Below are 26,437 nucleotides of genomic sequence, written 5' to 3'. Positions count from 1 at the left end.
ACAAAACATAACAAGACAAGGCAAGACTGTGAATAATGAAACAAGACTAAGAGGCAAAACCTGACCTGCCGGACCGTGAACCATGGGATGTGAGGTGAGGATTCTGCTATGACAGAGGGAAACCTGGAAACTAAATACTGTGGGGAGGTGATTGGTGATGGAGTGCAGCTGTGAATGAAAACAGGTGACTTGAGTGAAACTAAGTGACAGGGGGAAAAAACATGACCAGAAATTAACCAAGAAACCTGAGAACAAGACCAAACAAAACAGAATTCAAAACGTGAACATGACATGCAGAATATCAAGGTAAATAACAGCCCAAACAATTACCATCTTCTTCCCACCCCCCTCCTCCAAAGCATGTTGGGAGAAAAAAAAGAGAGAAAGCTGTACTCTAAAACAACAGTTTCTATGGCCATCTGTGACTGTAATAATACTGTAATACTTTTAAAAAGAATTACAGACAAATAAATATTCAAACTCAATCAGGACATTGTGGTGTCATGAGGGTCCTCTCCGCAGCGCAATATGATTGAGAAGCTGTTGCCATATCTGCTGGAATCTGTCTGATTCACAAAGCAAACAACGAAGGGCTCAAAGGGCAGCCCTGTCTAACACCAAGGTACAGATTGAAAGGGTGAGATCTAACTGAGTTGGTGAGGACTGATGCAGTTGGGTGCGCATAAAGCATTTCTACCCATGAGCTAAAGCTTTCACCCAGGCCAAATTTTCTGATTGTTAACAGTATATATTTCCAATCAACCTGATCAAATGCCTTAAGCCGGTAAGATGGTGGATCAGTCTGTTTTTTTTAAAATCTTTTTTTCAATATTAAAGAGAAGTTTGCTGTATATAATAAATCTAATAATTTTTTTATTCTTTATTGATACTTTAATCATTCTCAGCAATAGAGGGGCCACATTGTATACAAACAAAATATGAGTACAGCATGAACTAAACTGAAAGGAAATACCCCACAAACTCCCTGGTTTGCCTTCCCTAAAGAAAAGGGGTAATGTAAACCCCACCTAGCAGCAGAGCTGCTGAGAAAAGAGCATGCAGTAAAAACTAACACCTTACCACCCTCCTATAAGTGAATTGTGAACACTGTTTTGAATCAAGCATTTAGCAGTCTAGAACTTAAGTTTCCAAACGAATTAAGAATAAAAAACAAGTCCTTTTCCTTTTTTTCCCCACAAGAGCAAATGTCTTTGTAATATGTGAGCATGCTCAGCTCCCAGGAGTTTAGGTAGCAAGTTGGACAAAAATGTAGTTGGAGAGCGCCTTTCAATTTTTTCTGGCAGGCCCACAATTTTAATATTTTGTCTCCTGGAATGTCCCTCTAAATCGTTCATTTTGTCTTTCAGAAGTTTATTTTGTATACACAGGTCATCGTAATTATTTTCCAGCTCGGCCAGGCGTCCGTCAAACTCTCCGTGCCATTCTTCTAGGTTCATGATGCGGAAGGTGTTGGAGGCGACGCCATTTTTAACCCCTGTGAGAGTTATCTCCTCACGTTCATAAAGTTTTCCATCCGTCTAGTGGACCCCAGGATAGGTGACGCGGAGGCATCCTCCTCCAGTGCATCTCTCTGAGCATGCTCAGGGCTGGTTGAGCCCACAACTACATTACACAAACTACACAAACAAAATGTATGGACTTAGCGGAAATATGACAAAGAACTCAGCTCAAATGTTATGCTAGTTTGCAACAATGTGTCCTGTCAACTCACCTGCATCACTAGTTTACACCTGGTTGTTTTGGAGTAAATCTGATATTTTTGACCATTTTGTTGGACTCTCCTCCAACTTCCACTTTTTCTTCATTCTGGCCTTTTTGGCCCCTCCTTTCTCCTCTCTCTTCTTTCCCTCCATCAGGTGTAACACAGAGCAAAACAAACACAATTCTGATTCCTCTTCGACTGTAAGAAAATCCGCTACTTCAACCTTGCCCGCTTTTTCTCTCTGACAGCCGGTCATTCATCTCCCTATGTTCATTGGATAAATGCAGAGGATACCAGGTCCCATTTCCCATGAGGCTTTGCTCCGACCGTTCTACATTAATTTATAAACAAAAAACAAATTAAATAGTTGACCAATTTATATTTGTGGTCATGAAAGTTATGTAACGTCTGAATAAAAAGAATTAGATCAAGACAGGAGGCTAAACAAAAATCAGTAGGTTGGATTAATGACAGTGAGTTTGACACTCCAACAACCATGAGTGAGATGTAGAGACGGTTGAAGACAGTTTTAACTCCATGGACTGCTCAGAAATTTCACAAGGCTGCTGCTAGCTGGTTCTCTTGATCTCATTGGCTGGCAGGCTGGCCGACAGGGAAACTTCCCAGTCCTCCCAATGGCCACCCGTCCCTGAGATAGAGTGGAGGAGCTGGTAAAAAAAACAACCTACTACATCACTGGCTCTCCTTGTTTTTTTAAACTTTTTTTCATCTCACTGCGCTGCAGGACTGAGAGGTTCAGGAGGTCCTTTGTCCCCACAGCCTTGAGGCTTTTTAACAGTGACTGCTGACATGTTCTTCTCAAATGAATGAATTTATTTAATTATAGATTATTATTATTTTTCTAATATACGATTATTGTAAATATTTAAATTTATTGAGCTATTTGACTCATTTGCATTTCTCACACTGAGGGATGAGGTTTTCTATTCTATTTACTACGGTTAGTCACTTTATTAAATAATGTAATGTAAGAATAAGATATCTACATGTATGAGATGAACACGCACTTACATGCTCTTCATTGCTCAGACATTCCTGTCTGTCATTTTAAAAGGTGTGGTGCTTATGAGGGGGGAGGGGGGCCGTGGCAGAGCTGACCAGCCGAGAGGCTTCAGAAGCGGAAGGATTTATTGGAGGTTAGCGTTCGATCCTGGAAATTAAAATAGAACCAGAGGTAGGTGAACCTTTCTGTAATTATACACGCAAATAATATGTCACACTGAGATGAGTGGAAAGTGTTGGAAGGCTGTCTGTATGTCTCGGCTGACGGTACGTTTTGATTATTAGCTACCCCTTTGAAAATGGCCACAGATGAGCTCTCATCCAAGCTTAGCCGTCGGCTTCAGATAGAGGAAGGAGCCGAGGACCCCGTTGCTGTTGACGTCGGCGAACAGCAGGATGGGTCAGAAGAGAAATCGAGTTTGGCGAACGCTGATCCGGAGCTGGGTGCTTTGCTGATGCGGCGAGGAGAACTGAACGAAGGGCAGGGGGGGCACTCTCAGCCCAGCCTGAAAGTCTTCAACCCCTACACCGAATTCAAAGAGTTCTCCCGGAAACAGATCAAAGACATGGAAAAGATGTTCAAAACGTGAGTAGGTGGCTTCTGTGGCAGGTGTGCGGTGTTATACGCTTCACCAGCGCAAACTACATATTTGGTAAAAAGAAGAAGATAACGGAAGTAGACTGCAGGAGTTCATTTCCCTGGCTTTAAACCAGAGGGAGGGGGGTGGATATGGCAGAGGTCCGCCTAGGTTTAGGTAGTATGAATTAAAATGGGAGTCGAACCTCGACAGTGACTAAAGCGAGAATACAAAAGAAAATGGTTTTCTCTGTTTTTAGGGATTTTTCTTTTGATAACGATAAAACCAGACGCGCTGCCCCACACCTTCAAAATAAGACACCTCCCTCCTCTTCAAAAACAGATTAATGGCCTCATCACAGTGCAGACTAATGATGCGATATTCAGCCATCCTCAAATAGAATTTACCATAAAGCTCTCTATGCGTTTTCTCAGAATAAACTCAGTTTAGTCTCTCTAACTGCATGGAAAGTTTCAATCCTACTGAGCAGTGGGATGGACTGACTAAAACTGGCCAGCAGATGTTGCCCTGTGCCTGAAAACCTTCATCAATACATCTATGGGTAGCAGTGAACCAATTAGCCTTAGCAGCTATATGCCCTAATACAGTCATTCATCCACACTCTGATGGACTGACAAAGCATGATAGTTTTCCCCTTTTACCCCAATTCTGTCACAGCAGTTACAGTAATTTCTTTTAACAACTGACCTTTAAAGATCATATTGCCTCTGTTGCTTGATGGTGCCGCTTCGCATTGTTAAACATAAGAAAGATCAGGCCGTACCTAACCCAACACGCCACCCAGCTCCTGGTGCAGGCCATGGTCATCTCCCGCCTTGACTACTGCAACGCTCTCCTAACTGGTCTCCAGCCTGTGCTGTGAAACCTCTGCTTTCATGTGTCGTTCCACGATGGTGGAATGACCTACCGAGCGCTACCAGAACAGGGGCATCCCTGTCTATCTTCAAGAAACTCTTGAAAACCCAGCTCTTCAGAGAGCACCTCCTATCCTAGCACTTACCTTGTACTTACCTACCCACTCTATCTCTGCACTTTATCTTTCTGCACTTCCTTCTATGCCTGCACCCTATCTCTACTCTGTCACCTCTGACTGAGCCTGACTGTTGGTTTCCTTCTATGTGGCTTATCTATCTATCTATCTATCTTATCTATGTTAGCTGTAATGTTATATCCTCATTTCGAAGTCGCTTTGGATAAAACCATCTGCATAAACATTTTGATTCTGAAATAGACTTCATATTTCTAATCTTCATATTAACGCACGGAAGTGTAACAGACGCTGGCAGAAACAGAAGATGGGAACAGAACACACACACACACCTGCTTTATATTTGCTCCCACGAGGCCTTCATTATTTTAACTTTTAGATTTTTGCTTAGATAAGATCAGAGATTTAGAAATGTTCACATGTGGTCATACACTATCCATGTCTTAGCTCCTAAAGTCAGAAGCAAGCCTTTTCCTCACTGCTGTGTCTTCAACATGATTTTTAGATACGGCTGAGATATGCAACTCAGGAGAGCTCAACAGGAACATAATCTTACTTTATTGTGTCTTATGAATGCATGTGTGTCCAGAAACGGCCCAGAACCAGAGACCTAATTCATTCACTCATTTCACTGTGAGATACACGTGGGTCCATTTACTAAAATAAAAATAAAATAAAAAAATCAACATAAAATAAGAAAAAAGAGAAAGGGGGATCCTCAAATTTAGAGAAAGGCCAAACTTTCCACATACTAGAATAAAACCTGACTGAGCTTCACGCAGGGTCCCATAAGATGTTTGTGGAGTGCGCTAATCTACACACACATCTGTACGTAAGAGTGCGTAATACAGCATCACCAGTGGAAACACCAGCAACAACTTGGCTTGCACTAGTCCATCTCTGCATCCTAAGCAGCAGCCTTATTCCATCATTATATTCCACTTTGAGTTTCTGTTTAGTACTTTGTCTGTAGCACCTCCACAAGCGAGCAGTATACAAAGTTTAAAAGGTTTAAAAGCCTTCACTGAGACATATCAAACTTGCGTATAAGCATAATAGTTTGTACATACATTAAGCGGCACTGTCTGTAAATGTTCATGTCATACGCCAGATCTGCAGGTATATAATATCCCAGGTGCATACTTTCACTGCAGTACACATTTTCAGGACAATACCAGATAGAGAGAAATCAGAAAATACTATTTTATGATCCTCCCTTCTGATATTCATAATATTATTCTTCTTTGCATTGAAACTGATGTCATGCTATCGGCCATATTGTGAGCAGACCCTCAATAACTGTTGAAGACCAGCACTAAATCTACTGCATACATAAAGTGGTTAATTATGGTCCCACCAGGAATACAACCTGTCCCACAGTCATCTAGCTGCTTTGATAAATCATCCACATATATAGTAAAAAGAAGAGGAGACAAAATGCTTCCCTGTCTAACCCCATTGCATATTTTAAAAGAAGCAGACACACAGTTAACCCATCTTATGTGCATTAACTGGTGAATGTACCAAAAGGACAAAATTCTAACTGAAGATTTGGGAACCCCTCTGTTACATAACTTATAAAATAACTTTTCATGATTTACACAAACATTTTGAGACATTGATAAAACAAATAAAAAATGGGTAATTGTGCCTCTTATAAAAATCTGAAATTTCCTTTTAAAGCAAAAATATACATATCTGTGCCATGTTTAGATTTAAAGTCAAACTGGTTGTCAGCGGTCCAGAGAGCTGTGAGCCGATAATCATCCATGCTATTTATTTTACCAGCTTTAACTTTTATAATGAGCACTAACATAACAGATATAATTGAGTCAGGCAAAATGCCATGGACTAAAAACCCAGTAAAACACAAGGCAGACAAAGGAAAGAGTTTCCTGCTTGTGAATTTTAAATCTTACGCAGTCATCTTATCCATACCACATGCCTTTTGTCCTTTAGGCTCATAACTACACCATTCATTTCTTGTGTAGAAACTCTCATATCTTCACCATTATCAGAACTGCCACTACAAATGAGGAACTTTTAACACGGATAGATAGTTCAGAGTAATGCTTCAGCCACATCTGAGTGATTTCCTCTGCACGACTAACGTCTTCAATATTTGCTGGCAGAATTTGCTGTTTTGTAGTTATCGATTGTCTTTATTTCCTTCCAGAAATCTCATGTACAGTTGTTTTGCATTTTCCTTGTGTTAGAAAAATTCTCTGTAAAATTAGGCTCAGAGTCGCTGGATACGATTAATTAACACAAAACATTTATTTCTTGCAAGAAACGCACAAATCCACACAACCTGTCAGGAAGCTGGCTCAGAGTTGTCTCCCGACAAAATGGTGCTCCAGCTATTTATGTTGTTTATGCTTGCTGATCACACAATGTTATGAGAAAAGGCGCTTTTCTCACCATTCATTATTATGGGTAGGAATATTCAATGTTATGGGGAAAGGTGCTTCTCTCCCCATTCCTTGTTATGGGAAGGAACATAAGAGGTGCTTCTCACCAGTTAATATTATGGGAAAGACTAGTACCAGAGTCAAAACACTTTTGCTTGAATCATAACAGATGGAGTAACTCTTCTGTCATAGTATAACTATATAATTTTTCCAACATTCCCTCATGTTTATGCTATGAAGTATTAAAACTGTACAATTAACATTGAATGTATTTCTACCGTTCGCAGTGCATAGGAGCGAAAAACCCATTTGCTTTATTTACGGGAAAATTCTCCTATGGCCCCATTCTCTCCTTGGCGACCGACCGCTTAGTCACTCACTCAGTATCAAAGGTCGCACTCCGAACCGTTAATTTCAATGAATGGTGATGGACCTAGGTGTGACCAGCAAACACAAAACGGATACACAACCAAAAATACATGGCAATAAGGACAAAAATCAATAAAAATGGAAATCAATAAAACTATGACTAAATGATTAATGAACAAAATTAATACAATGGAATAATAAAAATGGAAATATGACACAAACAAAAAATTAATGAAATGAAAATATGATTATATGCAATTAATAAATCATATGAAATTGATATTAAATGGAAAAATTAATAAAATGAAAAAATTAATAAAATGAAAATCAAGAATAGTCAAACAATAATAATAATAATACAATGCAGTTTATTCAGTCCACTCTGCAATCGTCTGCTTCTGGCCGAACATCAGTCCGGCTGGGTCTGGAACTGCTAAGCTATCTTGGAAGGAGAGGTTACTAGAACTTCACTTCCCAGAAGAGGTCTTTACCACCTCTTATTCCCTAACTAATCCTCTTTTAGGACACTTCAGGATATAATTCAGCCATACAGTGGTTGGAGGCTGTAGATTGTTAGACGTTACTTGGTGGAATGAACTCTTCAAATCAGCTTTTCATTCAGTTGTGGTGGAGCGCTTAGCTTCGCCGTCCACCCTTTTGTACACATGTGGATAAAAATTTGTGATTGTTCCGCCATCATCTTGGCATGATGGGAATTCCAGAATTCCAGAAACCTGGTCAGTTACCTGACTTTGAGTCCTGTAGTGGTTCTGCTGCTGATGCAGTTCATTTAACCTGTGGACAAATGTTAGCAGGAAAAACCAACATATCATCTTTACAATGCTCTACATTCAGGAATTGTCTTTTAATAGGTCCAATTCCCATGTTCATTGGTCTTTCATATGAACGCAAAAATAATCATTAAAGAAATCATTGAGAATTCACTCGGGGTCATTCAAAGTACTTTAAATGTTATCTGTATCATCGTCTCCCTCGTCCACATGTAGCTTGTTGTCATCATCTCTACCTGTTGATACATTATGCGGTTAAGGATGGTTTCGATCAGTCTTTGGGACAGTCCTCTCAAGCATGTGATACAACATCAAGCACAGGTGGCTACTATGGCTCTTACAACAGACAAAGACCAAACCACTTCTCCATCATGTCAGTGAAGGGGTCGTTGATTTTCTATCAGCTCTGCAGAGAGTGATGCGAGTCCCTCTTTGTGATTCTGCCATCTGCGGAAGTATTGTTAGGAATAAAGGAACAGGATAAAGTTCCAAACATTTGAATTGTTCAGCAATGCCTTGTGGATGTAATTTATCCAATAAACATTTTTATTTATTGTTGCCCACCAGAAAAGAAAAGATTCAAAGTCTGTAGTTACTTGATTTTTAGCTTTAAATTCATCTGGGACTCAGAATTCCAATGCTATCCAGGTACACTCTGTTGTCAAATGAACCTCCAGACGCAGTTGAACGCTTGAGACATTGCAGCTTCTCACCCAAGGCCTTAAAGTCCCCCACAGGGAACAGACGGAAAGGCATCAGTAGTTGGGCTATTGTGCAGCTGCCAGTTAGGCGGAAGGACGGACCTCAGTTTCATATCCCCACACAGCCACCAGAGGTCTGCTCTCATGGAAGTCTGGTTCCGAAACCAAGATGCTGAGTAGTTACCTGCGTCCCGAGTAACATTGATGGATTTTTTACAATTATCTGACATGAGTGTACCCACATTCTTACCTGTACCCCTGTGGATGAAACATATATAATTACCCTTATAAGCCAACGCTGAGGGTGGTACGTCTCTTTTCTTAACTGCTGGGAACAACATAGAGAGTTTTGCATTGCTCTGTGTTAGGTACAAAAGATTCATTATGCAATTGTAATGCTTCTTTTCTAAATTTATATTCTGGCTTTTGCACATTCAATACAATTAGATTTTGTCATGCTGTATACATTCTAACAAAATACCAACTGATACACCGGCGATTCTTCAGAAATCTTGTATTAACATACATTTCACATATGTACTTTTCAGAATACACATGGGCTTCTTGGCTGTCTTCACATAAAATAATTGAGCATAAGTCAATGTCAGCCACCCCATCTATTCCTGCAACAAAAAATAGGTTGACAAGTTGTCTGTTGGACCTGAGGGACCTCCTATCTCTGTGGTCAGTCTGGGTCTGTGTGATTCATTGTAATGCATTATCTTTTAGTTTTTTATTAATCTGTGCTTAATCCCATAGAATTAGGAATACGATAATAAGAATAATGATTAACAATACACAACAGGTTCCTTTTAACCTACAAATCCTGGTAATTTAAATGGATGCCACGGCTGCTGTCCGTCTATCCCTGTCTTATTTTAGCCACACCCTATGTTCTCGTTTTAGCCGTTGTTTTCTTCACTGAGGTTGAGACGAACCCCCTCCTGTTGAGAGAATTCCCCTTTGTAGTCAGACTTATGCCTCAGAGAAGGGTGGTGGGTAACTAATCTTTCCCTACTTCTGCAGGTCGTGGCCTTACTAGTTTACAGTGTGATAAGTGCATCCAGGATATATTAGTTTAGCTGCTGTGGTTTCTGTAAGCAGTACCTGTTATGAACCTTCCCACCTTGGGCTGGACCAGTTCTCTTTCTTTATCACTTTGATGAGGATCCAGTCTCCGGGTATTAGAGATTCCTCCACAGGGTCACCTGGAACAGACTAGACAGAAGAGATCTCTCTACTTGTTAACATTTTAACCATGTATCCTGCTAAGGTTTCTTCTCTTTCTTCATCATGTCCGGTGAATAGTTCTGTGGTAGTAAAAATGGTCATACATTATACATTATCTCAAATGGAGTTAATCCTGTGCTAGTTAGAGTAATATGCATGTTTAGGACTACTAGTGGTAAACAGTAAACCCAATTCTTCCCAGTTTCTTCAGTCTTGCACAGTGGTTTCTGAGATCCTCTTTTGTTTTTAAGTTCTTCGCCATCAGGAAGATAATATTGTTTACAAAGTGCGTCCCTGTTATCACTGTAGATTTTTTCAGGAATTCCAAATCTAGGTAATATTTAATTCACCAGTGTTGAGGGTACATTTGCCTGTGCATCTGGAAATACTTCACTTCATTTGGTAAAACATCACTAATCACCAGGGAGACCCCTTTATTTAATTCAATGAAATCCATACAAACTTGTTGAAAAGGGTCCTCAGGCCTCGGGAACTGTCCTCGTCCCGGTCCTAGGCCATATGTATGGATCATATTTTGCACATATTTGACATGTTAGACAAAAATTCTTTATTATCATATTATGATATTATGGTTTTATTTATAATAAAACCATACACTGCAAAAACCTTGTTCATTATTGCTACCATCCCTCCTGTAGAGACATGACGTGCTCCATGGCTCGATACTGAAGCATATTTAAACAAACTCTTTGGCAGTATAAGTTCTACATGTCATAGTAAATGGCACCTTTATTCTTCCAGATCTGTCCTTGTAAGTGTACATTTGGTTTTGCATCCATGGTCCAATTTAATGGACTAGTATATGCATCCAGTTTCTCAGAATACTCTATTCCTGGCTCCACCTTCTCCCAATCTGAGGCTTCTTCACATGCAGTCACAAACACACCTAAACGCCTCCAGTGGTCATCTGTGGGTTTGGAGAGTGACACATGGGGTGCATAACATGATATTAAAAAATTTCTCATGCTGTGGGAGAGTAAGCAGCTGACTGCACAACAACACTCTTTATTCCAGTATAAGTGTTTTAACTTTAGCATGTTTTAACTTTCTCATTTGTTTAAAAAATAAAATATGTCCTCCCCTTGAGTATATTTGTAAGACACAGTGAAGTGTAATTCATGTGGTGACCTGAGGGTGAGCTCTCCTGAGACATGCTATTTTGCCTTCTGAAGGAGAGGAAGCGTGACAGATCTGGGGCCTGTGGACACAAGATCCAAACTATACCAGTATGAAGGTGGTCTCATGCTGAATCATTGTTTGAGTGGACTTCTACAGTTAACCCTTTTTCTTCTGGAACTATTCTTGGCTGGAATAAATGGAGTAAATCCCTTCCCAGTAAGTTACAGGGACACAGAGCGGAAGAGACAACTTGACAATCAGCACTTACCCCACTCCGTGTATCTGTTACTGTCAAGAGTTTTGATAAACGCTCAGGATGGCTCTTACCATTTGCTGATTTGACCCAAATAATTTCTTTGGATTCCTCAACTCCCGGAATGTCATCAGGATGGATTACAGTTCGTGTTGCACCTGTGTCGCATAGAAAAGTTACCTCCGTCCCGGAAACATTCAATGTAATCTCAGGTTTGATGTCATACTATAAGATAAGTTCAATTCCCTCTAAGTTTAACACTTTTTCTGGCTTTTCTGCTTCTATCCTGGTTACAGCTCCTGTTTTTTCTTATCTAGTCATAACTGACTCCCAAACTCTTCCTCTATCTTATTCTTGCTCCTGCAGTCCCTCGCCCAATGCCCCCTCCTGCCACACAGCCGACATGTATCTCCTCCTGCTCTGTCTCTCCTTCTCCGTCACTGCTCCTGTTGTGATCTGTGTTTTTGCTTTCCCTCATCACATATATAGTTGCTTCTCTCCCTTCCAACAAAAAGTTTAGTCCTTTCTTCCTTTTCTTTTTGTTGTTAGAGTGCTCCTCTGCTTTCCCTCTTTATTCCATTGCTGTGCAAACACATTAAGATGACTGTTTATTGTCATGTTACAAGTCACACAAAATTACTCTCTGCATTTGACCCATCTAGTTTGGCACCTGTTGAACACACACGCACAACCTTTCTGTTTAATTTAATTAATATTTATCTGCAGGCTTAGAAACTGCTTATAGTATTAATATATTACTCCATATATTACGCTGATTTATTGCAGCTGTCTTTAAATTTCTCTTTAAGAAAGCTATTGTTTGATATCTGACTCACATAGCATATTTCATTGCTGTGTTGGTTTTTTAAAAAATATATATTTTATATATAAAATATATATAAATATATTATATATAAATATATATACTAATACTCTTTTGGTTCCCATTCTGTGAGATAAATGCTTTAATCTCTGATGAATATGATGTCAGTTCCTAAGCTCATAAATTCATAAGTTTTAGGGAAGTTAGTCAATCAGAAGTAATGAAGCATTACTTAACCATAGCATTACTTAACATTAATATGTTAAATTCTCTATTTCAGGCTTATGTTTCTGATACACTTATGATTTTTTTTTTTTTCAGAAGAGCTAATCTCAAATTTAAAAAATGTTTCAGTTTGGCTTGAAAACCATCTGCACCTGAAAGGTCTGACTGTCTGGTCTCAGACCTGCTTCAGGTGGAAAGTATTTCATTTTTAATGCCTTGAACTTTGTCATTAAAGAATATTCCAACTTCATTACCCTTATATGTAGAAATCAGTTCTAAATGCAACCTGGAGGGTTTGTTAATCTGTTTACTGTAGCAAGCAAGACATGAGAGTTGTTACTGCAGTTTTTTATGATTTCAGAAAAATAACTCTCTCTTCATCTATGCAAAGTCACACGCTGAGTTAGACCAAACATTTCAAGGAAAGCAGTGAGTTCTTTAGCTTGCTTATTATGGGCTACATCCATGTGCACCTTCAAGTCCCCTGTTATGACTAAACAGTCAACAGCAGTGCACACAATTTAAAGAAATTCCAGTAAAATCATCAATAAAATCATTCTGCGGTGAGACAAAGTATTTAAGATAATTTTATCTCCATTTTTAAATGACACATGCTCAAATTAAGGACAAAAATAAATGTTTTATCTTGTGAGTGGGTATATTGGCCCTGAATATGGCACAAAGAAAACTAGATTTACTTTGTACATTACTTTTGTCTTCCCCTTCTCTAGGATTGGGCAATTTTACCATGTTCAATTCTCCCTCAAACCCAAATTTATTTTCTCATCTCTCTAAGTATTTAATATTATCTGTGTTTTTTCTGAAACATGATTTTTAGCACTCCCACTTAACTTAACTTAATCCGGTTAGCTTTAAAACAGGTATTTCCCATACTGTCCTCTTGCAGCTAATCAATTTTCAGTGGAGTTATTTTGAGTACTACTGAATGAAACACTACTTCTGTCGTTATGTCACGAGCAACAACCAGATTCCAATGTTCACTTCAACTTAATTAGTCAGTAATACATTTTTCTGTCGTCACCATCGGCAACATCACACACCAGCAGCTGTTTCACTCTTATCCAAACATAGCAAATAAACCAACACTGCAGTCGAGCAGGAAAAAATCACAATTTAACAAACAAATAACTTCGGCAACCAGCCCTTTTAGAAACAAACAATCTTATCACCAAGCAACAATTCAACAATAACCTATCCTTTTAGCAACAATACACACACACACACTTGTTTCCCCCCCCTACATACATAGCAAATAAAACAACACTGCAGCAAAGAATTTAGCAACCTTCGGAGGTTGGTAAAGACCTTAACAACCAATTCGACAAACAAACAATAACACAACTAACATGGATTTAAAACTTGCGATCTTTCATCGCAAACTCTCTTAAGAAAGATTCTGTTTCTAACGCGCGGCGCGGAGTTATTTATTCCTGTAGTCTTCTCACACAGACTATGGACTAACCTTTTCTGACTGCATTTTTGTTGTCCTTGGTTAATCCCACCACTACACACGGTTACCAGTTAAAAGGCTGACATTTTCTGATCGTTTCATTTGTGGGTTATCCAACACAACATACAGTTACCAGTTAAAAGGCTTTTTTCCTTTGCCTCACCTTTTCTGACTGCTTCTTTTATGGGTTCATCCAGCACAATTTACACACAGTTACCAGTTAAAAAGATGACCTTTTCTGACTGCTTCTTTTATGGGTTAATCCAACACAACCTACACACGGTTACCAGTTAAAAGGCTAACTTTTTCTGACTGCTTCAATTGTGAGTGTTCCAACATAACTTATACACAGTTATCAGTTAAAAGGCTTCTTTACTAGGTTGCATTCGAAATAGTAATATTCTTAGGAAAATAGCAACGACTCAATCTATTTAAAGGCCTCCATTTTCTATCACTATAACTGGAGCACCATTTTATATCAATTGCTAGTTAATTAATCAAAATTTTCCCTAATAATCACACTATTTGCCAATGAATTTGACCTCATTGTATCTTCATTCCTTTTTATAAAACCTAGAGCATGTTTGATATTGGCATTTGCTCATTTCTTGTATTCATAGAGAAGACTATGGTTCTGTCTGCCTGCCTACCTCAGCCCAAGCTTTGAGAGCCCTTCTGGCCCCAGCATGAAGCTCTTTGACATGTTCATTCCAGCCTGGTTTAGTTTTGTATACCATAGGCTTTTACATCAGCCTGCTTGAGACAAAAAGGGACTTCACAATACTTTCGTACAGAGAGCAAAGCTCAACACCATGTTGTGGGTTTTTACAATTAATATCACGGCACGTGACAGCATCATTTGGTAGTTCAGTACTACTCTACACTACAAAGATGGCAGACTGAGCTAAATATTTAACAAGGTCCTACTCTGTCAAGTTAGACCAGTCCATTTTTCCAAAACTTTTTTATTTATATAGCGCCAAATTACAACAATTGTCATCTCAAGGCAGTTGAATAATCTAGTCCAATTCAAGCCAATTGGTATTCAATTCATTGTAATCATAATCCAATGAAATTCAATAAATTAATTTCAAAATAATCCAATTCATTCACATAGAGCCAATTAAAAAAATATATTATCCTAGCTAAGGAAACCAAACGATTGCACCGAAACTTGTCTTCAGTCCAATCTCCCGTCCTGAGCGTGCCTGTGGCGACTGTGGAAAGGAACGACTCCCTTGGAACAGGAAGAAACCTCTGGCAGAACCAGGAAGGGTGGCCATCCGCCTCGACCAGCTGGGGTTTGAGAAGACAGAAAAGAGGGAAAAGAGGGGGGAAAAACACCATAACACCATTCAAAGGATACCTGTTGGAACAGGGAAACACAAGTTAATAACCACAATAATGTCACATGTACATAAAATCAATTGAGAAATTAAACAGGGGGAAAAAGAGAACAAAGTGAGGAAAGGTGTGACAGATGAGCTCCCCCAGCAGTCTAAGCCTATAGCAGCAGAACTATGGGATGTTTCAGGATTACCTGAGCCATTCCTAACTATAAGCTTTATCAAATAGGAAAGTTTAAGCCTAATCTTAAAAGTGGAAAGGGTGTCTGCTTCCCGGACATTTACTGGCAGCTTATTCCACAAGAGAGGGGCCTGATAACTGAAGGCTCTACCTCCCATTCTACTTTTAGAAACTCTGGGAACAACAAGGAAACCTGCAGTTTGGGAGCGAAGTGCTCTGTTAGGAAAATATCTTACAATGAGATCTTTAAGATATGATGGAGCTCGGTCATTAAGAGCTTTATATGTGAGGAGAAGAATCTTAAATTCTGTTCTGAATTTAACAGGAAGCCAAGAAAGAAAAGCTAAAACTGGAGAAACATGATCTCTTCTGTTAGTTCTCATCAGAACTCTGGCTGCAGCATTTTGGATCAGCTGGAGGCTTTTCAGAGAATATGTGGGACAGCCCAATAATAAAGAATTACAGTAGTCCAATCTTGAAGTAACAAATGCATGAACTAGTTTCTCTGCATTACTCTGAGACAGGATGTTCCTGATTTTAACAATATTACGAAGGTGAAAGAAGGCAGTCCTAGAAACCAGTTTTATATGTGCGTCAAATGATAAATTCTGGTCAAAAATAACTCCAAGGTTCCTCACTGTAGAACTAGAAGCCAAAGAAATACAATCTAGAGTAACTATATAACTAGACAATTTCTCCCTGAAGCGCTCAGGTCCAAAGAGAACAACTTGAGTTTTGTCTGAATTTAAAAGCAGACAATTCTGAGTTATCCAGGTCTTTATGTCTTTAAGACAGGCTTGTAGTCTGACCAACATATTGATTTCATCTGGTTTCATAGATAAGTACAGCTGAGTATCATCAGCATAACAATGGAAATTTATACCATGCTGTCTAATAATGTTACCTAATGGAAGCATATATAAAGTAAAAAGAATCAATCCAAGCACAGAACCCTGAGGAACTCCATGACTTACTCTGGTGTGTGAGGAAGATTCTTCATTTACAAGAACAAACTGGAATCTATCAGATAAATATGACTTAAACCAGCCTAATGCAGTTCCTTTAATCCCAATAACATGTTCAAGTCTCTGTAACAGAATGCTGTGATCGATCGTATCAAATGCAGCACTGAGATCCAACAGGACAAGCACAGAAACAAGTCCGCTATCAGAGGCTAAGAGGAGATCATTGGTAACTTTCACCAGTGCTGTTTCTGTGCCGTGATGCACTCTGAATCCTGACTGAAACTCTTCAAACAGATTATTTCTATGTAAATGATCACAAAGTTGAACTGCAACTATTTTTTCAAGAACTTTAGACAAAAAAGGGAGATTGGATATAGGTCGATAATTAGCCAACACTTCTGAATCAAGAGTAGGTTTTTTAAGTCAAGGTTTAATTACAGCAACCTTTAAAGTCTGAGTTACATATCCTGTCAACAAAGACCAATTGATCAAATCCAATATGGAAGTGTCAATTAAGGGGAAAACCTCCTTGAACAGTCTGGTTGGGATTGGGTCTAAAATACAAGTTGATGGTTTAGAAGAGACTATTGCTGTTAGCTCAGAGAGAGTGTTGTATGCATTGAAGCTATAGTGCTGTCAACAAGAGAGTCAAGTTCTACTGGAGTAAAATTTAGGTAGCCGTCCTCTGTCATATCAGCACATGGCAGTGAAGAAAAGGATGATGAAATCAACTCTTTAAAACTGGTTACAGCATTCTCTGACAGACACCTTCTATATGTAAAATTCTTCTCAGAAACCGTGTAGTCAAGTAATGTAAATTCAAAAGTTATTAAAAAATGGTCAGACAAGACAGGGTTATGAGGGAACACTGTTAACTGTTCACTCTCAATGCCATAAGTCAGCACAAGGTCAAGGGTATGATTAAGGCAGTGAGTAGGTCTGTGAACACTTTGAGAAAATCCAATAGAGTCTAATATAGAATTAAAGTTAATATTTAGGCTGTCATTTTCAACATCTACATGAATATTAAAGTCACCCACTATAATGACTTCATCTGTACTCAGCACTAACTGGGCTAAAAACTCTGAGAATTCAGACAGAAACTCAGAATAAGGGCCAGGGGACGATACACAGCAACAAACACAAGAGGTTTTGTGATTTCCACTTTGGGAAAAACTGAGAATCAGAGATTCAAAAGAGCTAAAACTAATCTTGGGTCTAGGACTGATGAGTAACCCTGATCTGAAGATAGCTGCCACTCCTCCTCCTCTGCCTGTGGTTCGAGGAACGTGAACATTTAAATAGTCAGAGGGAGTTGATTCATTAATGCTAACATGATCCTCCTGCTGCAGCCAGGTTTCTGTAAGACAAAATATATCAATATGATGATCACAGATCAAATCATTCACTAACAGAGACTTCGAAGGGAGATATCTAATATTCAGCAAACCACATTTAATAGTTTGATGTTTTTGTTCAGTTAAAGTTTTTGTTTAATTTTTTGATGAGGAGGAGAGGTTGCCAATCATCACAGAGAAAGTTCTTCCCGTGAGGTAGGACCTAAACCACTGCAGCACCAAACCTACCAGCCCTACGCGTTGGGCCAGACGGGCCAGGAGGATGGAGTGGTCCACAGTATCAAATGCTGCGGTCAGGTCCAACAACACAAGCAGCACAGGTTTCTTGGCATCGAGGGAAGTGAGAATGTCATTATGCACTTTGAGTAGTGCTGATTCTGTACTGTGGCGAGTTCTGAAACCGGATTGAAGCTTCTCAAGAATGATATTGTCTTCCACAAATGATTGGAGCTGGAGGAAAACAACTTTTTCTAAAACTTTCGACAAAAATTATTGGACACGGGTCTGAAATTTGACAGAATTGCAGGATCGAGGTTGTTTTGGATCTTATTCCCTGGACCACTTCAAGCAGAAGGGACAGGGACACTGGCTCAAACACAATAAACACAGCAGAAGTGACAGCAGAAAGACGCACATCAGTAGCAATAGCTGCATTACCATTAGTCTGTCTAACAGAGGCTACTTTTTCAATAAAGTAATGCAAAAACTCATTGCAGGTTGCCACTGACACATTTTTCAGAACGTTATTGGATGAGTTCGTCATAGATTGAATAGTATTAAATAACACCTGAGAGCGATTACAGCTGGTGGAAATGACAGTTGACAAATATTTACGTTTGGCCTCTTTAACAGCTTTTTTGGTAGTCATTAAGACTGTGCCTCAGAAATCCAAGTGAAACATGTAGCCTATCTCTCTTCCACTTGCGTTCGGCTTGTCTGCAGCAATACCTAAGGGCAATTTTGTTGTCCTCAATTTAAAAAAAAAAAAAAAAAAGGTGGCGGCATTATCCTGGATAAAAGACATAACATAACAAAACCTGTTGAGATATTTATCTTAATTCCTGTAACATTCATAGAATGTATATTTATTGAGAATGAGAAACTTTTTATCTCCTCCATTAAACTCTATTCCAATGGCCCAGCTTGACCCATGCATCCATCTGATACCTGCTTCCCTACAGAGCGTCATGTACTAAAATGTTAGACACAGAACGCCGTTGTTGCACATCAGCGCCCCCTTCAGAAGCACCGGCAGACCCATTCTGATGTATGATAACTAATCATAGTGACTGGTACTGGAGCCCCAGAAATTTACTTTCTGATAAAATGTTGCTTCTTTGGACTGAGCCCCAGGAGCCAAGGCTCTGCCACCAGGCACTAGCCAGTGAGCACCCACCCTAGGCCTAAAGCCAAGGGGAGGCGCTGGTTTCCCTTTTCTGAGCGAGGTGACTTTTCCAAACTGGTGCAGTTCCATCAAGGTCTTTGAATCATACTTAGTCTGACCCCTCCCCTGAGACAAATACAACTTTGTTATGGGAGACCCTTTGATGGACAAATGCCTCCAACAACACAGCTCTCAAGATTATGAGGATACTCAAACCCCTCCACCACATTAAGGCGTCGAGTCTACACAGGGGGCTCAAAAAGACATGGGGACCCACAGTAGAGGATCCCCCACGGGGCGGTCGCTGTGAATTAATTATTGTAATGAATTATTTCTTTAAATTTATTTTTATTTTTTATTTGAATCCAAACTGGAAAATTTTCATTGAGAATTGATTAAAATGTTTGACCATTCACTTGGATTTAAGTGAACATATTCTCAGGGAGATACACCATAATCCAGACCACCATCTGTCTCATACCTTGGAAGTTGCTTTAAAGATGGCTTCACTCTGGAAAAGTAGGGCATTGTGTTGCATGGCAGTGTTAGCACACCAGCCACCTCTGTGTTGCTCTACCACTGCAGTGCAGTAACTGCCTGAACAATGATATTTAAACACAGGGATGTCTGTGGTAGTGACCATAAAAACAGTTTTGTGTAATCATTATTTTATATTATATCATGTTCTTACTTTATATAAAAAGCAAGAACAGGAGATGCCTAGCTGTAGCTCGAGAAGTGTTCAGTTTTGCCTGCACACTGAACATACAGAGAAATGTGTGTGCTAATAGGAGGTCAATATGATGACCAGTAAATGTTTTTACTGTGTATTTGGTGAAGCTCTTCCCTGACTCTTACCTCATGTGTGATAAAGACACCATGCTTCAGACACCTTTCTTTTAATAATGATCACTTTTAATATATAACTTTTAGTCGTTTTCCATTACTGGACTTTATAGTGGACCATTGATAGCATCTTGGCTGGGAATTGAAGTCTCTTATCTATGATGAGAAAGCCCAACCTTTGGACAAGTAAAACAAAAGCACTGCTTGGACTCAATGTACACCTAGTGTGATTTTCTTCATATTTGTCCAGTTGTAACACACCTTTTCTTGTTTCTGTTAAGATATGATGCTGGGAAAGACAACTATATCGACCTTATGGAGCTGAAGTTGATGATGGAGAAGCTTGGAGCTCCACAGACCCACATCGGCTTAAAAAACATGATCAAGGAAGTGGATGAGGACCTAGACAACAAGCTTAGCTTCAGAGAGGTGAAACAATAAAACCTTTGTAGAATAAGTGAAAGGATGTGACGTTCTTTCTCTATAACCATGTCTTGTTGTTGTCCTCCAAAGTTCCTGTTGATCTTCAGGAAGGCAGCAGCAGGAGAGCTGGCAGAGGATAGTGGCCTCATTGTCCTTGCTCGGCTCTCTGAAATTGATGTCTCCACAGAAGGGGTCAAAGGAGCCAAGACCTTTTTTGAAGCTAAAGTAAGTTGACCATGACCTTTTAATGGACAGAGAGACGGACTGAAAGAGAGTTTTCAAACACAACTTTACTTGCTGCTGCTTCATTTGTGTTTGTCTTCTAAAAAAACTCCTTGTTCCATATAGAACAACATACACATCACTTGCGTCCACACATGTACACAAAAGATAAACACAAGCACGTACATCCACACATACACAAACGCATCATAACCTCAGCACATCCCCAAACAACAGGTCATCATCTTCCACCTGACACAGCATACACCACCTGTTCCTAAATGAGTCCAAGTCTCCTGAGATCTTATAGTCCAGCCTGATCCTGGACCTGACCAGCTCCACACACACAGGAACAGGAGAGATGGTCTCTCCACCCTCCTCTTTCTGCTCACATACACTGCCCTCTTAGCCTGACCCAACACAAAGTTCAGGAGCTGGCTCTTCTCCTTCTGGCGAACGTATTTAAAAGAGGAAAAACCTCTTTGGTGAAGACCTCAATAAAAACACTCTGCAGGAACAGAAACGGTGCAGGCAGTCGGCAACAAAAACAGTGAAACACCATCTCCCTCTCTGTGCAGATTACAGCCATGAAAGAGTTCACAGCGACCACCCGTGGAGGATCTTCCACTTTAAGTCTCCATGTCTTTTTGCCAGTGGAGGTTTATAGAGACGACTCCAGGTCCCCTCCCCCCTAGTTAAAGTGAGGCCTCATGTGCCCACTCCACTTGTCTCTGTTTAAAGTTTTTACCATCAGGCGATTAAAAAGTCTGAGGCCTCCCGCAGAAAGGCCTGAGGACAGCGGTCCAGGTGAGGACCTGCACAGTCCTTCAGGTCAGAGCTCAGCTGGATGAGGGGGAAGGAGTCCTGTGTGTTAGGTGTGGTTTCACCTGAGGAGGTGGTGTCCAACATCAGGAGCTCATGACCACAGCCTCTTCCTCCAGTGATGCAGTAGCTGTTTAACCACTCTGTTGTACCACAATCCCACCTTGGAAGCCAGACCAGTGGAGTCCTGCAGCCTGGGCCCAGCCAGCTCCACCACCAAGCCCAGAGTGGTGACCCCTGCAGCATGGAACAAAGAGGACAGAGAGCCCGCCCAGCCCGGACAGGCCAGGATTGCCCGTGGAGGACCAACTCCTACAGCAACCAGTGCAGAGAGTCTACCTGCTTCCGTTTCTCCTTTTTAACCAAGTTCCAGACACTAAAATACTTTTATGAAAGCTGTGAAGAGATGACCTGTTGAGCTGTGTGCTGTCCATTAAAAACAGTTCAAATTCAAATCCAGTCCTAGGCCTTTAAAACGCTTCAGGACGCAGCAGGCTGGAGCCCTCCACACAGTGTCCTCTGGTCCACTCGACAGTCTTTGCATAAGCTGTAAACGAAAAGCGCTATTTGCCAAATGAACCAGGCCCTGCCCCCCCTCTTCTTTGGAAAGAAAAAGGACACTCTTTGGAACCCAGTGTATCCTGTTCCAGATAAAATCAACTAAAGACTGTTGCTCCTGGGAGAGAAGAGAGGCTGGAGGGTCCATGCAGGCCAACCTGTGCCACAGGGAGGGCAAGACCAGGTTTTTTGGCGAACAGGACTCTGCCTCCGTAGGACATTTTAGGGAGCAGCCACCTCCACTTATTAAGCCGGTCTTTCACTGTTTCAAGGACATTGTCCCAGTTCTTCCTTGTCATGGTCTCATCCCCCAGGAAGACCCCCAGGAACTTCAGTCCCCCTTTCATCCAGATGTGCTCAGCAGGCAGGGTGAGCTGGCCCCCCAACCTATCCCCCACCATCAGTTGACCTTTGCAGGAGAGATAAAACCAAATAAATTAAGTGTCATATCTTTGTGAGTTCACAAACACAACAAAATCATTGGTGTAGGCAGACATTTGGAAAGACACCGGACAACTGGGGAAAGACATGGTCCACGAGTACAGAGTGCCAGAGAGAGAGCAGCCCTGCCTCACCCCCCTCCCACTGTTGAAGGGTGCACCCCTTCAGCTGTGCTCATCTTGCATTTCTTAGATATTGATCGGCTGCATTTATCAAGTCTGAATAACAGTGTTCTTGCTGTTTATCTGCTCTTAGTGTCCTGCTGATGTTGTAGAGTTCCAAGCGTTCCATTATCCATGTAAATAAATAGATCTTTTTTATTTTGGTCTGCTGTTTCATCGTCTTACAGATGTGTGTTTTTCTGTTGGACAGGTCCACGCCATCAATGAATCCAGCCGGTTTGAGGCAGAGATCCGCCAGGAGCAGGAGGAAAAGAAGAAGCAGGCTGAGGAGCAGAAGCAACGACGAGCAGCTTTCAAAGAACTTCAGTCAACCTTCAAGTAACGGCCTCCCTGTCCTCATTTGGACCTTTCACTCCATGTGCTGTACTACTTTTGTCAGTTTGTCAAATTAGTGTGCTCCATGTATGCCAGATATGCTCTGAGTCCTATGCATTTAGGTAACTTCTCTAAAGCGCTAATCAAACAGTAGTAATGCTGTAGTGGCTCAAAAAACAGACATCCTCATTAAACCCATCTGCATTCAGACTGACCGAACAAAAGCGGTGTTGTGGTGCAACAGTGTTGGCTTTCAAACAGGATGTCAGCACCAGAATCAGCAGTGTTTAAATATGAGCCACGCCGACTATCCTTAACACAGCACAAATGACTTCCACTTTTTCTGCTTTGCTACTAAAAAGCTTCACAATTTTTTCTGTTGTCTCGTTTTCAAATAATGAGTATTGTGAATTCAGAATTTTTGGCTGAAATGGGCTTAAGTGTTAAATCAGTACTATGTAGTTTATGACAGGTGGTTCTGCCTCTCATGCCTAATACTGTATTCATGCCAGAAGAAGAAGAGTAATGCTTTTTAACAAAATGATGAAATTCTTGTTCATGTACTGAAACAGCCTTGAATCATTGACCACATTATTAATGGTGGTCCTTACTTTTATGATATAGCTTGTGGATCTTGTGTATCATAATCAGGTACAGGTGTATTTTTTTTAGCCAAGAGATTTGCACAACTTGCACTTACTTGGTGATTTGGTGCAAGTATCTTAATCAAAAAAGAATTGAGTCAGTCTTCATTTAATTTGCTTTCCTCTGTTCAACATATATAGTGTTAAACCTGACGATTGATGGATTGTGCTAATCTTTAAGAAAATTAGATAAATTACTGATATGCCATACAACAGATTATAGTGATTGAGAGTAACATGTAATCATTTGAACAGAAACTCAACATTTACTGAAAATATGGAACAAATAAAAATGACATACAGTTACATATAGTTTGTTTATGAAATGATGATTTAAGGAAGGATTGATTCTTGATCCTTCCAAAATGCATGTCAAAGTGTCCTTAGACAAGATGCTAAACCCTGAACTGGGAAGGGGTGAACGTGTCTTGTTGATACCATTGCAATGCAGCCCTTTAGACAGCGATCAAAATGGTAATATACAAGTGGAGAAGTCCATCGTGAATCCTGACAGGCTAATTATAATGCACAATGTAGAGATACAAAAGGGATCAACCACTTATTTCCTATATTTTGAAAAGGGAACAAGAAATAGAACTGCTTATATGAGGAGAAGTAAGAAAATATAACTAATTGTTTATGGCGTGTCATTGCACTGTAATGAAATTATTATGATGTATTTTTTTTACAAAAATCTGTTGTCCAAATGAGTGATTGCAAGAAGATGAACTATAAATGATGTGAAAAGTTAAACACATTGCCACTGAGTGATATTGTATGTTATACTAGTGTTATTAACATCTTTCTCTAAATGATATAATTTTGCATTCCATCATAAGACATGCAGACTACATGTTCTTCAAAGCATTTATAGAATGTATATATTGGACAGTGTTTTTTTTTTTTCCTACATCCGTTATCACTTTTGATACGATCTTCAGGGTTATCACTTTAAATAACCGAAACCTAATATCTTTAATTTTTATATATAAGCAAATTCTTCTCAGGACAGATTTGTTAAAGCTAAATGTTTGATCGAAGCCACTTTAAATCAAAAATGTTCTAAAAAAAAACCCATCCTAATTCTTGTACTGTTGTTCTTGATATGACTCTGTCTGTTGATGTATGCACGCACATTGTGAGTGAAATGTTTTATTATTAAGATTATTAATTAAAGTCAATAATCATCACAAGTTCCTGTGTTCCAGTTGTCAAATCAATTATCAATAATGGAGGACATTTGGGAATTTTAGGTTTTGAACCAAGTCTGTCAAATACCTGGGGGTGGTGCTGGATAATAAACTGGAGTGGTCTGCCAACATAGAAGCAGTGTACAGGAGGGACCAGAGTCGTCTCTTCTTCCTGAGACGGCTCAGGTCCTTTAATGTCTGTAGTGATATGATGTGCATGTTTTATCACACCATCACTGAGAGTGCACTGTTCGATGCTGTTGTCTGCTGGGGGAGTTGAACTACAGACAAAAATTGGACAAACTGGTGGAAAAGGCTGGTTCTGTGATAGGAAGAAGCCTAGACCCTCTCAGTGCTGTGGTGGAGCAACAGATGAGGAGGAAATTATATTCCGTTTTGGATAATAATAAACATCCTCTCCACAGCTTCCTGGTAGAGGAGCAGCTGCAGTGAGAGGCTCATCTCACTGCGCTGCAGGACTGAGAGGTTCAGGAGGTCCTTTGTCCCCACAGCCATAAGGCTTTTTGACAGTGACTGCTGACATGTTCTTCTCTAATTTATTTTATTTCGCCATTGATTATTATTATCATTATTATTATTATTGTTGTTTAGTATGAAATCATTGTAAATATTTAACATTTTTTGAGCTACTCGACTAATTTGAATTTCCCCCACTGGGGGATGAATAAAGTATTTTTCTATTTTCTATTCTATAATTGTTGTGGTCAAAGGAATTCACAATAGCAATACTTTCACGATATCTATAGTAGATTTAAGGATTGGACAGTTTGGGATGGACTTGATGATATAATATCTCTTTAATGTAACTAATTTTCCAGCGTGTTGGATGCAGAGGTGGCTGACCAAGTTAGGGCTCATTTATCAAAGCATGGAGATGTTATTCTGGGTCAAGCTCACAGCACAGAGAGTGAAAGACTTCAGGTATTCAAGCAATACAGACTGAGGTCTTTGCAGGCTTTCAAAAACCCAACTTCACAAAGCCCTCTGAGATGACTCTACTAGGGGTTCGAATAGAGATTGAAGTAAGCTGAATGCGAGAGGGGACAAGAATTGAATTCATCATGGAGGACAAAAAAACAACAAAGGACCAAGAAGTTCCAGTTGAAGCTCAGACAACAGCTGCACAGTCTCATTTAACATTTAGTTTCATTCCATCACAAAGGAAAGTTTTGCCCCAAACGATTTATATCTTTTCCACAGCAGAGCAAAGCTAAATAACTAACAGCAGCACCAGCACAACGAGCTGCCTACATATTTACGACACTGCCCCCAAATGGCAGCAAAAAGCTATGACATGTTCATATGAGATGCCCCAACACAAAGAGACTGCAAAACCATATTCAAGCCCTCAAGAAGTCAGAAACTTTTTTTTTTTTCTGGTATGTGTGGGTGTACGTGGATGTCTGTGTTTGGGTCTGGGTCTGGGACTTGTTGTCCTGTGGCCTGCTTGTGCTGTTCCTCGAGGGGGAGTGGGGGCTTGCTCCCCCTCAACCCTCCTCGCTGCCGCAACCATCTGTGGGAGCATCTTTGCCGCCGCTCGAGCCATGCCTGGGTGGGCGTGGCCTGGCGGAACCCTTGCCTATGGTTATGGGGCCTCGCCGCCCAAGACTGAGCACATATTCATGTAAAACCTGTGCCATATATTTTGCATGGTCATGCACACATTCACTCACTCACATGCTTATCATACAGTTGCTGTGTTCTCCTGTGGTTCCATATCATCTGTAGTTATGTTACGTACTTGCTGCTGGTGTTGTTGGTGCTTGTGTTGGTCTTCTGCAGGTGCTGTTGA

General features: G+C 40.2%; 1 protein-coding gene across 1 annotated transcript; it reads left to right on the top strand.

The window, feature by feature from the left end:
• The first annotated feature begins 2,820 nt into the window (after window positions 1–2,820).
• Window positions 2,821–24,627, top strand: efhd2 (EF-hand domain family, member D2). The gene is made up of 5 exons (XM_072366508.1): window positions 2,821–2,918; window positions 3,032–3,332; window positions 20,109–20,256; window positions 20,341–20,475; window positions 22,666–24,627. The coding sequence occupies exons 2-5, from the start codon at window positions 3,046–3,048 to the stop codon at window positions 22,795–22,797; spliced, it is 702 nt and encodes a 233-aa protein (XP_072222609.1). The 5' UTR covers window positions 2,821–2,918; window positions 3,032–3,045; the 3' UTR covers window positions 22,798–24,627.
• The last annotated feature ends 1,810 nt before the right edge of the window (window positions 24,628–26,437 follow it).

Source organism: Leuresthes tenuis, unplaced genomic scaffold (genome assembly GCF_036924035.1).
Source record: "Leuresthes tenuis unplaced genomic scaffold, fLeuTen1.0.hap1 SCAF_16, whole genome shotgun sequence".
NCBI classification, from domain to species: domain Eukaryota; kingdom Metazoa; phylum Chordata; class Actinopteri; order Atheriniformes; family Atherinopsidae; genus Leuresthes; species Leuresthes tenuis.
This window is presented reverse-complemented; position numbering and strand designations above follow the sequence as displayed.